The 13447-nt window shown below is 37.1% G+C and overlaps 1 protein-coding gene across 8 annotated transcripts in view; it reads right to left on the bottom strand.

Moving 5' to 3' along the window:
• Positions 1 to 13447, bottom strand: part of PALD1 (phosphatase domain containing paladin 1) — a 140948-nt gene that overhangs the window by 56630 nt on the left and 70871 nt on the right. For all 8 annotated transcript variants that reach the window (XM_072423748.1, XM_072423747.1, XM_072423744.1 and 5 more), the window contains 7 exons: positions 8872 to 9078; positions 7906 to 8008; positions 6352 to 6531; positions 4208 to 4372; positions 2823 to 2983; positions 2554 to 2629; positions 1739 to 1890 (listed from right to left, as the gene is read on the bottom strand). In XM_072423748.1, coding sequence (XP_072279849.1) covers positions 1739 to 1890; positions 2554 to 2629; positions 2823 to 2983; positions 4208 to 4372; positions 6352 to 6531; positions 7906 to 8008; positions 8872 to 9065 — 1031 coding nt within the window. In that variant the 5' untranslated portion in view covers positions 9066 to 9078. The remainder of the gene's footprint in view (positions 1 to 1738; positions 1891 to 2553; positions 2630 to 2822; positions 2984 to 4207; positions 4373 to 6351; positions 6532 to 7905; positions 8009 to 8871; positions 9079 to 13447) is intronic.

Below are 13447 nucleotides of genomic sequence, written 5' to 3'. Positions count from 1 at the left end.
ATGCTGTACTGAATATTTCCCAGTGTTCCTAGCCATTTATTTTTAATTGCATATATTATTTTCTAATGCAAACATACAATCAGAATTATGGAGTTATTTGAATATGGTGTGGTTCAACAACACAGATACACATATACAGTAATCTAATGTTCTTTGCATTCCAGTTATTTCACATATATGCTACTTACTCCCTAATTCTACAGCTGATTACACATGGGTGACATGGCAAAAGATATAGCAAGCAGGAAACTAAAAAAAAAAAATGAAACTTTGCTTGTTGAGGGATTATGAAGCTGCATTGCCACACCTGTCAGCTCACATTAAATCTGACAGATCACCAGGCACATACAAATGCTTCAGTTTGAGATCCTTTCTACTGTTTTCCCATTTGTCAAAACTGATGATAGAAAACAAAAGTCTGGAACAAAAAAACATATCCCTGTCCATAATAACTGGAAGGGCACTTACATATTCTACAATAATGATAAAAAAAATGTTATCTATGCATCCATCTAAGAAGTTTATCGGTCATTTGGCAAAATGTTTGCAGATTACATTTCCACAATGAAAACATAGCAACATACCACACAAGCTATAATGTTCCTGTTAATGTAAAAGAGGGGGGACAAGAGCAATTACTAGAGATTTTGTATTTAGCCTGATTAATGTTTTCTGGAACAAGAACTAGTGATAGTACCCAGAGATAAAACTGACTAAACTAAGAAACTGTCAACGCATAATTTTGTCTATTAAAAGTGGAACTAAAAGGTAAAAATAGGAAATTGCAAGAAAGCAGGTTCTTTATTGCATAAAGAACTGGGGTTCTACCTTCTGCAATAAAACAAGCATATGTGTCCGTTTTAATCTTTTATTTTATGTGCAGATCAGTGCATAATCTTCGTAAACTTGGCTGCTGCAAGGACTGCATGAAGATGTTAACAGCAGAGAGAGAAATGGTAGTTGAGTTCACTTAAAAAATTTGTGAACAGGCAGGTATGTTTATTTTTTTGCAAAACAGACTTTGCCTGTTCCTTCTGCTATAAAGAACCTGCCTGCTCACAATTTTTTATTTCTTAACATTAGTTCCACTTCAGTACTTTAAAACAGTGTATTTCCAGTAAATAACATTTAAATAAGGGATAATAGTACTGTATTAAAGTGGAAATATACACATGATTGAATGAATCATGTGGCGCAAAATCTGTCCACACCCCCACAGACAAAGCATTCATGCAAAAACATGCCAGAACACATGAAAATGCACGTTTAAAGCCCTGAATTGTAATATGCTACCACTGATGGTTTAACTTGAAAGAGTTATTTTAGCAGTGTATTATGACATGATTTTTTTGGCATATCCCTTAAACATAGGAAAGATGATTTTTTTTAAGAACCTGAAAAAACCTGCAAGGTTTTTACTTCCAAATGTTTATGTGGGAAATAAAGTTGATCCATGTAATACACCCATTAGTAAACAAAAAGTTCTGTTATAAAATGGAATAAACAAATAGTTCATGGGAATAGAAATATAACATGCAGCAGGCTTTGGTGTTTTGACTGCTTTTTCTTGAACAATACTTAAGATTACTTTGTTACTGGTAAACGTAATATGTAAAATTACTGGTTAGGAGAGCAAACAATGGCACCACATTTGGTTCTGGTGGAATCCACATGAGGTATGAAAGCATGAAGCTAGCTCTTTCCTATAAACACTGGAAATTAAACATGAAGAACTCACATCTGTTCTCCAGCTGTTCCTTTACGGTGATAGAGAACTAATGTACCCAGAATCATGGCTAAGTTTGTTCTGCCAACTCCTGTCTGGCAACTAAAAAGCAAAGCTGGTGGAGGGCAGGTAGCGTCACGAAGCAGCAAGAGACATGGATTTTCCTAAAATACATAAGGTAAAAATTAATTTATAACATTTTGTAGTATACGTTAATGTAATTTCTGCAACCATGTGCTATTTAAAATACACTGGAGCCTTATTACAAACAAAACAGCATGTAAAGGGTAGGATATCAAATGTAGCTCATGATTTATAGTATTGCAGTTTATAGGATGAATGACAGTACCCCATAGAAACCAATCAGCTTAGCGTTATTAAACTAATTATGACTCAAAATCCCCTAATTTCCTTTTTGACACGGTGGTTTATTAGAATCACAGTGAGAAGTCTCTTATCTCATAAGTCCTAAAACACCGGTATCCATTTACTTCTGAACATTAGACCTTGCTATAAACTACAGTATAATGGAAGTTCCTCCTCCATAAGGTAATCTTATATGAAATCAACAGTGTGTGTGTATATATAAATATATATATATATATATATATATGTATTAGATCACAACAGATTCTGTAAAAAAAAATTAGGTTAGTAAATTAAATATAAATCCGGTTGACAATTGCCCCTATTCAAGAGGAACTGTAGGGGTTCTCTAAAACCACTGTCTGCAACCAGGAATGTGAAGGTAGGATGCAGCCAGCATAGCTATTTCCATTATATAGACAGATATAGGAACGGAGGGATAAGAATATGTGTTTACGTACCCTGAGAATATTTACAAATGCATCAAACTGGGTTTCTAGAGGTGCACCATCCACGGGCAGGGGTAACCGGTGGTACCTAGAAGGATAAACAAAACACTCAGTTTTCCTGAAAACTATTAAAGGTTATTTAAAAGAAACTGAACTGGTCACTGTGCTAGGAAGTTAGGATTACAAAAGTAAAAGTTGTTATGAAATAATATACAAGACTGACTTTTTCTACAAGCCCTGCAGGTTTGCCCGAGATAATCATGCTATGTGACAACTGTTACCTGTAGGATGGCAGCAAGAACACAGGTCTATTATATACTTCTTCTGTTACATGTGTATCTTCTTCATACTCAATCCTAACAGAGTGAGGTTCATCTTTAAAATGTTCAATATCATTATATACAAAATAACTGTTTCCACTCAGCTGGGCAAAGTCATGAAGCTAAAAAAAAATGAAAACATGATAAAGTATACAATCTATTAAAAAAAAAGCAGAAGACACAAATAGGCTAGTTTGTTGACCACTTTTTCTAAAACGCACAGATGTAAATTCTCTTCATGTCTAAAATGTATAAAAACATAAATGTATTGATATAACGTGTTTACACTTAAAATATTAGGGAGTATTGCTCAAATACACAGCCACAGGGCAGCAAACATTGCAAGCACAACTACTGCCAACTTACCTTAATGTGATTTCTGAATTCAGATATTCTGTAATTCACAATCTGTAAGTTCATTAACTACAGCAAATAAAAAAAATGCCTAGGGCTTTGTGGCCTCAGCAGAAGACAGAGTTAGCTATGTAGTCCTATGCAAATCCTTGACATAGGACTGCCAATAACCGATATATATCTTAAGAAAGAACCCCACTGTAAACAAAAATTGAAAACAAAATGGCACATTTACAGAAGTAGAAAAAGGCAGCCTGCAGAAATGCAATTTTTGCAGACTAAGACATTATTTCTTTTTATTGTAATGCGCCTTAAGAATAACGTAGCATGATGAAAAGACAGAAATCACTGGGCATCTCAGCAATGGTCATGGTATGCAAAGTGAAACTTGTCTGCAGTATTTACTACTAGCATTCCTGTGGTTGGTGTTATCTACTGGGAAAACAGAATTTGTTCTACTGGAATGCAAACTCTTGATTTTAGGCTGGCAGTTCTGAAAATGTTTAGGCAAAAAAAAAAAAAATACAGAAACTTTGAAAGCCCAAAAATCCAGTTGTAAACAATAGGATTTGAAGACCCACGCAGGGCAAAGAATATACAGTTCCTGCTGTATTTCTCACAACTCCTGTTGAATTTTTTTTAAGGTTATAAAATATGTAGCAAGAGGAATGGAAATTTTAACAGGGGAGAGCAGAACATCTAAAAAAAATAGCAAGGATCCATGGCAGGAAATTTAACCCATTAGATATCTATAGCAGAAATTTAATTTTTTTTTGTGGGTTTATCCTTAAAACTGATTGGGTTTTTAAAATTAAGACATTTACTGGGCAAAGTTACACAAAAAAAAAAATAACTTAAAATAGTAAATGCCCCCTGAATGTGTAAAATGTTACATTTACACCAATGCTCTGTTAACAGTTTCTGTCCTATGGTTACTGAAATATAACTGAAAAACAATCCATCTTTGAGATTCAAAAATGCAGTTAGCATACCTCTTTTCGAATAGCAAGTTCCAGACTCTCCACTCGAAAACCTTTCTCCAAATTGTGCAAATTTTCATGCAAATTCTCCTTTTTTCTAGGAGTGTAAGGCACAAAGTCATCTTCTAATTTCAGGAACACAACTGGCTCCTCACGAACACAGAAAAACATACATTCCTGCAAGAAAATTGAATTAAAATATATGTAAAATAGCACAGTTATTACATAGAGTGCTCAGGATACAGAGATATAACGGTCAATCTGGAAAGTCCAAGGAGTATTAAATATATATAAAATGAATACTAAGATAGCAGTAAATATGATATTTACCAAACATTCTCAGGTGAAGAAGCACTGTCATTAACAAAAACATGAACAAGGAAGTTTCTTTACCAGATAATGTTGGGTGAATGTCCGATTCACTGCTATAAATGATACATAATACATACATGATAAATACTAGATTTTGTATTCTCACCATTCCCAGGAATCCTGCTGAAAGGCCTTTATTATAACCTTTGCCTATGCGCCATGGGCAGAAGTCTGGGTGTAAGATATTTTAAAATATATTTCATGATCTTTGTTTTTATGTGTCATGGGATGAAGGGGGGGGGGGGGTGATGCAGTGATGTAAGCGGCCCTTTCATTCTAAATATAAATGTTGTATATTACAAAAGCCTATCCTCTGCAATAAGTTGATATCACTGTCCAAGGGTGCAGAGAATGTCAGAGATGTCTTATAAGGTGTGAGGATGCATTGGAGACAGGTGGATGTTGCCTAATAAAAAATAATAAAATAATCAATTTACTCAATTAGTTTTTCCTCCCCAGGAGACAAAATGGTTCAGCAGCATGTTTATGGACATACAAGAACTTTATTATAAGCCAGTATTTATGTAACGCCAACATATTACACAACCCTTTACAAAGTCCAGTGTCATATCACTACCATAGTCATATGTCATTGTAGTCTAGGGACAATTTTTGCTTTTTAACCTAACTGCATGTTTTTTGGATGAAGAAGGAAACCTGGGTACCTGGAGAAACCCCATGCAGACACAATAGCCCTGATTTAATAAAGTTCTCTAAGGCTGGAGGGAATACACTTTCATCAGTGAAGCTGGGTGATCCAGCAAACCTGAAATGGAAAACCTGAAATTGGGTCCAGGATTGAAAACATTTGCTAACAAATAGCTAATGACTTTTAGGAAATCTATTCCAGGTTTGCTGGATTACCCAGCTTCACTGATGAAAATGTATTCTCTCCAGCTTTGGAGAACTTTAATAAATCAAGGCCAATGAGAAAATGCAAACTCCTTGCAGAGAGAGTCCTGGCTGGGGTTTTAAACCTGTGACCCAGTGTTGCAAAGGCCAGAGTGCTAACCACTAAGCCAACTAAATACCAAACTATTATTTTAAAGAGTCTTCTTCTAAAACTGTAATGCCTTATTATGTTGCAAAAATGCTCAATGACCTCATGAAAAGTCCTTACAATAACTGCTCTGCCAAAAATTAATTGTTCTTTCTTTTCCATTTATTGGGCTTCGCCTTACTTTTTGTTTCCTTTACAGTTGTTTCCATGTCGGAAAGTGGGGGATAAATCTTTGCAAAACAACTGCAGACACAGCATTTAAAATTCGACAGAAGTTTTAACCACTTAACCCTTTATCCAAAGCTATGCATTAAATTATAGCTAGTTGTCACGTTAATGACAAGATCAAATAAACCACTACATTTTTCATTACTGTAGTGATGAAGTAAACTGTTCTGGCTTTTGGTGGGTTAAGCAAGTCTAGTGATGTTCTAATATACAAGTGGTAGAAACGGCAAGCTGGTTACAGAAAGGCCTTAAAGACTATTGCGCTGAAGTATAAGGCAATGAAATGTTTTGAATTAAATGTCTGAAAATTTGGCTCAAAGACTACGTACCGTTGCTAAAACAATAGTGCAATAAGCTATGTTGTGGACCATACCCTGAAAGGATGCTTTCTACACCACTATCTGCGGGACCAAACTATTTGTAGCAATATATTTATCAACATAAACAAAAGAACTAGAAAAAAAACTGGAAATACCTGCAGATGAAATCCCTTTAAGCCAGTGTTATAGAATTATGTTGTCTATGTTTTTCTCATGCTTTCCTCCCAGCTTCTTACCTTATGTCCATTGTTCTGTAGCTTCTGCAACACTTGTTTGAAACCATTCAGGCTGGGCTGTCCCATTCCATAGACTTCATAATCACCTTTGGCTTGACGGAAATTAGGTGCCCCACAACTGCTTATTGTGTTTAAAACATCTAGCTTGCTGTATACATCACAAACCATGAAATATTTACCCTAAAACAAAGAAAAACATGTAAAACTTTAAAACTTTGAATTAAAAGATGAGGATAGGACAAAAACTTAGGTGAGCAAAATACAGAGATTGCCATTGTTGAACCCTTTTTTCAATCCTATTTATCTAGCTCTGCTCTAGTTTTAAATACTTTTTAATCACTGCCCTAGGCTAGGTATGCAGCAAGTGAAGTTAAAGTCTGACTATTTGTGCTGGATGAGGGAATAAGTATTGAACCCATCTGTTCAGGCAACAAGCATTTTCAGAAGCCAGTTATGATGGACTCCATATTTCTCTAAATACAGATTTTTCTTTAACTGGTCTCTACCACAATTTATTACCAAAGAACACCATGGCTTGTGCCTATATTGGACTACCATTTTAGCAAATATATCTTTTACTCATTTACATTTAGCTTTATTTTTTCTGTGTGTGTGTAAAAAAAAAAAAAAATCACACATGGCAGGTCCTAAGACATGGGAACTAGTGATTATTTAAAATTGCAATCAGATAGGTACATTTATTTTATTGCAGAAACATTGCCTGTCCCTTCTACAATAAAAAAAAACTGTCTGATGGCAATTTGGAACTTTTACATTTAGTTCCAATTTTAACCTCTTTATAGCGTAAACCTATTAAATGTTTGTGTTGTTTCTCACCAAGAACTATAGGGTTTATCAATTATTAAGCTGAAAGGTAATGATCCATGTGATTGGGTATCACAATAACCAGTATTATTGGTTCCTGACCTTTAGTGCAGAATTCCAACTATCCATTGACGTGGGATTTTTTTGGTATTGTGTGCGGAGATGGGATAATATGATTACAAGAATAAAAGGCCAGTCTGGGTGTAACAGTTTTTAACTCAGTCTACAGTGTATTGCAGATTAGAAAGGGTCAAGGAAAAAGTGAACACAGTTCTAACACTTGCACCATGAACTTTGCTTTTTTTGCTCTCCTCATCTCACAATTGGCTGGGTAGGTCATCTACGCCAATTTGAGGGTGAATAGGAAGATAAGATTAGTGGAAATGGGAAGACCACAGCATGCAATCTCAGCTTTGCAAGAAACAGGATATAATTGAAATAAAGGCAGTGTGCACACAGACACCTTGCAGACCCTGGAGTGGAGATTCCTTCACTTGTTCGCATGACAGCAATTCCCTGGCAAGCAGTGAATAGAAATTCCCCAGCACACATCCTGACAGCAATAAAAACCTTAACTCTTTCTAAAACCTAAATCTTTTGGCCATAGTTACATTTTATGAGGGATCTAGAGCTATTGTATTCGTGGCTTCCTTGAAATAATGCATCAAGGTCTTCTGAAGAACAACGCTTTATTCAATATGCCTAACAATAACAACTTACTGAACTTACCTGTACAAGATAGTGTTCAGGCATAGTCTCAGAAATTCTCCCAACAGAGTAACCTGCTTTATGCAAATCATCGTGAATCTGGAACTCTTCTTTACAATTGTACCTGAAATGAAAGCCATGATATCCAGATTACCCCCACTACAAATTACTGTTTATAACAAAACTTGTACAGCAACTACTGCCAAGTACATACTCCATCTAGACAATAAACAAAAATCAGACAGTAGCCTGTTGAAAATGTTAAACACAAAACATATTAGTAGAATAGAATTATCTTAATATTAAAGAAAATAAATTATTCACTGTTATTAGCAATAAACTGGAACAATTACGTATATTGAAGAAAATTATATTTAGCTTCCCTGCTTACAAATAGGTGTTCACATAACAATACACATGACACTGTGGTATGGTATTTTGGATATCCAACAGTGCTTGTGAATTATCAGGTTTACTGGGCTTACAAGTGACACAGTATTAAAGCAGCACTGAGAGGCTTTAATATACAGGGCTGGTAGGAATAGAAAAATAAATAATCTGCTTTAACATTAGGTGATATTCAGTAACACCAAAATGACCAGTATTCTCTCCAGAAATGTGTTTAAGCTTGGTGGATGGGGAGAATATGTAGGTGGGTGTTGGCTTCTCTATTGTGACCCATCTGGTCTTAGTAACCACACTAAGAAACAGCCGGGTGGTTGCTAAAAAATGCCAGTGCTGCACCTGGCTAAGAGGGGCTGGGGAGCAGACTTGAACACTGAAGACTGCTAAGGCAAGCACCAAACCCTTGATGGACACAAAAGTCATTATTAACTGCATGCACACATTCAATCATTACTTATGGCTACTACTACAACAAAGATAAAAATTGTACTTTTTTCCAAAATGTATCCCACTATAAAAATCTGATTTGACTGTAAATCCAGACATGAAAGTATAGGAAAAGCATCTTAGTTTAGTACTCACGTTATAACTACAGGAGCAACCTTATTGGTGATGATGGACTTTGCTTTGTTGTGGATGCCCACTGTTTGGAATGAATGAATGCTTAAGCTGTTCCTGTCTTCTCCACTTGAACTTCCGCTGCCATTTCCTTGAATGCTGTCACTAGGGGGCAGTATTGGGGCTGGCTGCTGAGCTGCACTGGCAGTTGTACCCATGCTCCACAAGCGCCTAAAGAAGAAATTTAACAATTAACAATGGAAGAGACAAAACATGTTTATCATAAAACAATTAGTAAAATAAGAGCAAGATTACCCAGTTACCATACTGCACACAGCAATGCGGGTAATCTAAGACAGAACTATATATTTTAATCAATGTATTATATGTCAACAATCTAAACTAATTTGGAGTATTTAACACATAACCACAAGGGCACAAAGTTGTCAAATGTTTGCATGAAAAAATCTAATACAAAAAAAAAGTCAGTCTGATGAAAGCTCTAATGTCACACATACATCGAGGTAACCACACTAAATAAAGCTGCAATGCCCAAGTGAGAAATAATTTACTTCCAACTTCCTGTTCTATCTCCAAAAGATGACCGCACCGGGTTCCTAATTTAAAACCCAGAACTGATTTCCTATGAGTAGACACGAAGCCTGACTAATCTGTCATCCTGATCCTGGGTTCACTACCTATTAAGTCACCAACCTGGAATAACAAGGTAGCAAGCAACAACTGAAAAATCTGAGCCCTTTCTACATACTTGTTCCAGGTCAGTAGCTCGCTAGGTAGTGCAGCCTGCATTAGGAAAACATGCCTTCAGTCTGAAAACAATATTACCTACGGGAGGGGAATGCCCTGATGGGCGATGCTAACAGGGCATTTATCAGTGTGATCCCTAAACCGGGGAAGGATGCCTCGGAAGTAGCTAATTATAGACCTATCTCCCTGATTAATTGCGACTTAAAAATTATGACGAAGATCATGTCAATTAGACTGAGCTCCTTTTTGGGAGCTTATGTACATCCGGACCAGGTGGGCTTTATGCTACATAGGCAGGCTCCAGACCAAACTAGGAGGGCTATTGATCTCATATCAGTAATAAACTCAGGCTGGGATGGGGGCCCCTCACGTCAAGCCATGTTGCTCTCCCTTGACCTTCAGAAGGCATTTGACAGCATATCCTGGAGATATTTGTTTCAGGTGCTTCTTAGAATGAATTTTGGTACTTATTTTACCAATCTCCTGTTGGCTCTATATGACTCACCTGAAGCCAGGATTTCCTTTGGGGGGTTCCTATCTACGGCCGTACCAATTAAGAGGGGAACTAGACAGGGTTGCCCCCTTTCCCCACTTTTGTTTGCCCTAGCAATTGAACCGTTGGCGATAGCCCTACGGGCAGATACTAATATTTAGGGTATTAAGTGTGGCCAAACTGAACATAAATGTGCGTTTTTTGCGGACGATCTCCTAATGTTCATTACTTCTCCAATTACAACCCTGCCTAACTTGATGAGAATTCTAGATGAATTTGTATTAAGTTCTGGCCTGACGGTTAATAAATCCAAATCTCAGGCTCTTAATATAAACCTCCCCACTGAGATGTTGTCGGCGATTCAAGAGAATTTTGATTTTATTTGGCATAAAGAATCCATTCAATACCTAGGTATCCAGTTGACCCCTACATACAATAGTCTCTACAGATGTAATTATGGTCCGCTGCTTAAGAAAGTGTATGCAGACATCAAGAGGTGGTCTTTGTCCCCCCCGTCGTGGCTGGGACGGATTGCGGCGGTTAAAATGAATTTACTTCCCAGATTGCTCTACTTATTTCGCACCATTCCGATCCCGGTACCTATGAGAGAGATTGCTCTTCTCCAATCTAGATTATTACAATTTATATGGGCAGGGAAGAAATCCAGGTTTCATAAAGATACACTGCTAGCTCCCAAGCGCATGGGAGGATTGGGAGTCCCACATCTGAAATATTACTATGTAGCAGCGCAAGTAGCACAGTTATCATTAAGCTCCTTGCAGGGTGCGAAGCCCCAATGGGTAGAATTGGAGAACCAAGATAGCTTTTTGGGATCCATAGATTCGCTGATGTGGCGGAAAAAAAATAATAGAGGACACGTGAACTGCCCCGCTCTATCTCACTCTATCAGGGTGTGGGACAAATTCAGTCCCCACTCAAAGCTTGCCTCTATTCATAAGCCTTTGACTCCCCTATGGAATAACCCGGATTTTCCGCCGGGTCTGAGCCAGGCGAACTTTCAGTGGTGGATCTCTAAAGGTTTTAGACGAATTAGAGATTTGATAGATGTTCGAGCAGTATTTACATGGGAACACCTGTCCACTCAATTTGACATCCCTGCCTCAGAATATTTCCACTATCGACAACTGCAGTCCTTTATTAATCAGATAATTAGAGATGCTCCAAGACCCATGCGCTCCTCGCCGTTCGAAAGCACTTGCTCCTCTATAGCTACCACAAAAGGACAAATTTCTGTTATCTACTCGGTCCTAATTAACCAAAGTAAAAAACTGAGATATATGAGGGAATGGGAGAGCGAATTGGGTATCACTTGGGACTTGGAGGAATGGCAGGATATGACCTATGCTCTCTCCAAAATAGCTCTCAACACTGCAGTCGTGGAGGCAAACTACAAAGTGGCCCTTAGGTGGTATCTTACACCAACTAAACTAGCAAAGATGTTTCCTTCAACTTCTCCTTTATGTTTCAGAGGATGTGGGGACAGGGGATCCATGACACATATCTGGTGGACTTGTCCGGTAGCCAGGAAGTTCTGGGAGGATGTATTTAAATTAATCTCGAGAATAGTAAAGCAGGAGATTAACAGTGGAAGCCGCCCTGTTTAACAAATTTGACACCATCCAACCGAAACCCCTCCAGAAAATGATTAGATTGATACTAGTGGCAAGTAAAATCGCATTAGCTAAAGCATGGAAATCCCCCACGATTTCCATGGATCCCATAGTATCCAAGTTGAATTGGATCATGGTGAATGATAGACTTACACACACATTGAAGAATTCTCTTGACAAATTTGAGGATATCTGGGAGCCATGGATCTCCTTTAATAACCTATAGCTCTTGTTCTTGGAGAAACTTTCCTGGAACATGGGATTTAAATACCTTGCTCTTGTACTTCCTCTACCTCCCCCTTTCCTGATGTGTTTTTCCTGGTTTCCTAGTGTCCCTCCCCTTCTGCCCTTTTGTGTCTTACCCTCTATATGTTAATTGTTTAGAGTTATGGTCCAGATATGGGAAGTAAAGTGGCAATACTCATTTGTGTACAACCCACGCTTATGACCTTGCTTGGAATGACAAATTCTAATGTTTACTATATAAAATGTTCTGGATATCACTCCAGGTGGGGCTTGATAACAGGTTCTTTTTATAGCGAATGTGGCATATATAGCTCTATTTTAGATGAAGTTTTACCTGCTCATACTTTGGACCTATTTGGTTTTTGATTATGTCTTATCCTTGTTATTTTTCTTTTTTGTTGTTCTAAAAAATCTTAATAAAAATATTGAAATACAGTCTGAAAACAATAGCAGCACCACACTTTCATCCTGCCAGAGTTTACTGGTGAAATCACCATGCTGGCCAATAGGACTATGAAAAGAAAGGTAAAAAAAAATAAAATGTAAATATTTTCTATAACAATATCCAGTTTTTGTTATAGAAAATAATTTTTGGCTACACATACATGCAAAGCTCAAATTTTAAACATATAAGCAAAAATATACCCAAATCTTTTGAGCCAAAGCAACATATCTGAGCAACCAAAACCACAGAGTTTAGCAGACTTTGCTAAAGCTATTTTTATATTGGTGGGATGAATTAGTGACATATACAAAGTCAATGTTGATTATGAGACATTTAATAATAAAATTGATATTATACCAATATGCTTTTCAAACCGTGAACAAAAAAAAGTTAGGTAAAATAGACGTAAAGGAAGAATAGGAAATCCGTGTTGAAAAAGTGAACAGATAGGATCATTCAAGATATATATATAGTTAAGTTAAGTATATAAGTTGTATGTATCTATGTTCCACCATCACTCGAAAATGCATGGGGACATTCCAACCAAACTTGTCATACATGACTAAGACTCATGTGAGTGCACCAGGCATCTTTGTACAGCGCTGTGCTATATGACAGAGTTATATTTGGATGTATGTATGTATGTATGTATGTATGTATGTCATCACTAGGAAACACATGGAGACATTTCAACCAAACTTGCTAGACATATGATTTAGACTCATGTGAGTGCACCGCTGACCTTTGTACAGCGCTGTGCTATATGTCAGAGCTATATTTGGTGATCACTAGGAAAAGCATGGAGACATTTCAACCAAACATGCTATGTTCCACCATCACTCGGAACCGCATAGAGACATTTAAACCAAACTTACTAGACAAAGAACACCGCTGATCTTTGTAAAGCCCTTTGGTATATGTCAGAGGTATATAAATATATAATAATAGTGTGTGACTGTGGGGGGACATTAGAGTGTCAGCTCCTCTGAACAGAGACTGATGGGTCTAGCTCAATGT

The sequence above is a fragment of the Pyxicephalus adspersus genome, chromosome 10 (assembly GCF_032062135.1).
Source record: "Pyxicephalus adspersus chromosome 10, UCB_Pads_2.0, whole genome shotgun sequence".
Classification (NCBI taxonomy): Eukaryota; Metazoa; Chordata; class Amphibia; order Anura; family Pyxicephalidae; genus Pyxicephalus; species Pyxicephalus adspersus.
Note: the sequence above shows the minus strand (reverse complement) of the source record. Positions and strands in the feature narration are given on the sequence as shown.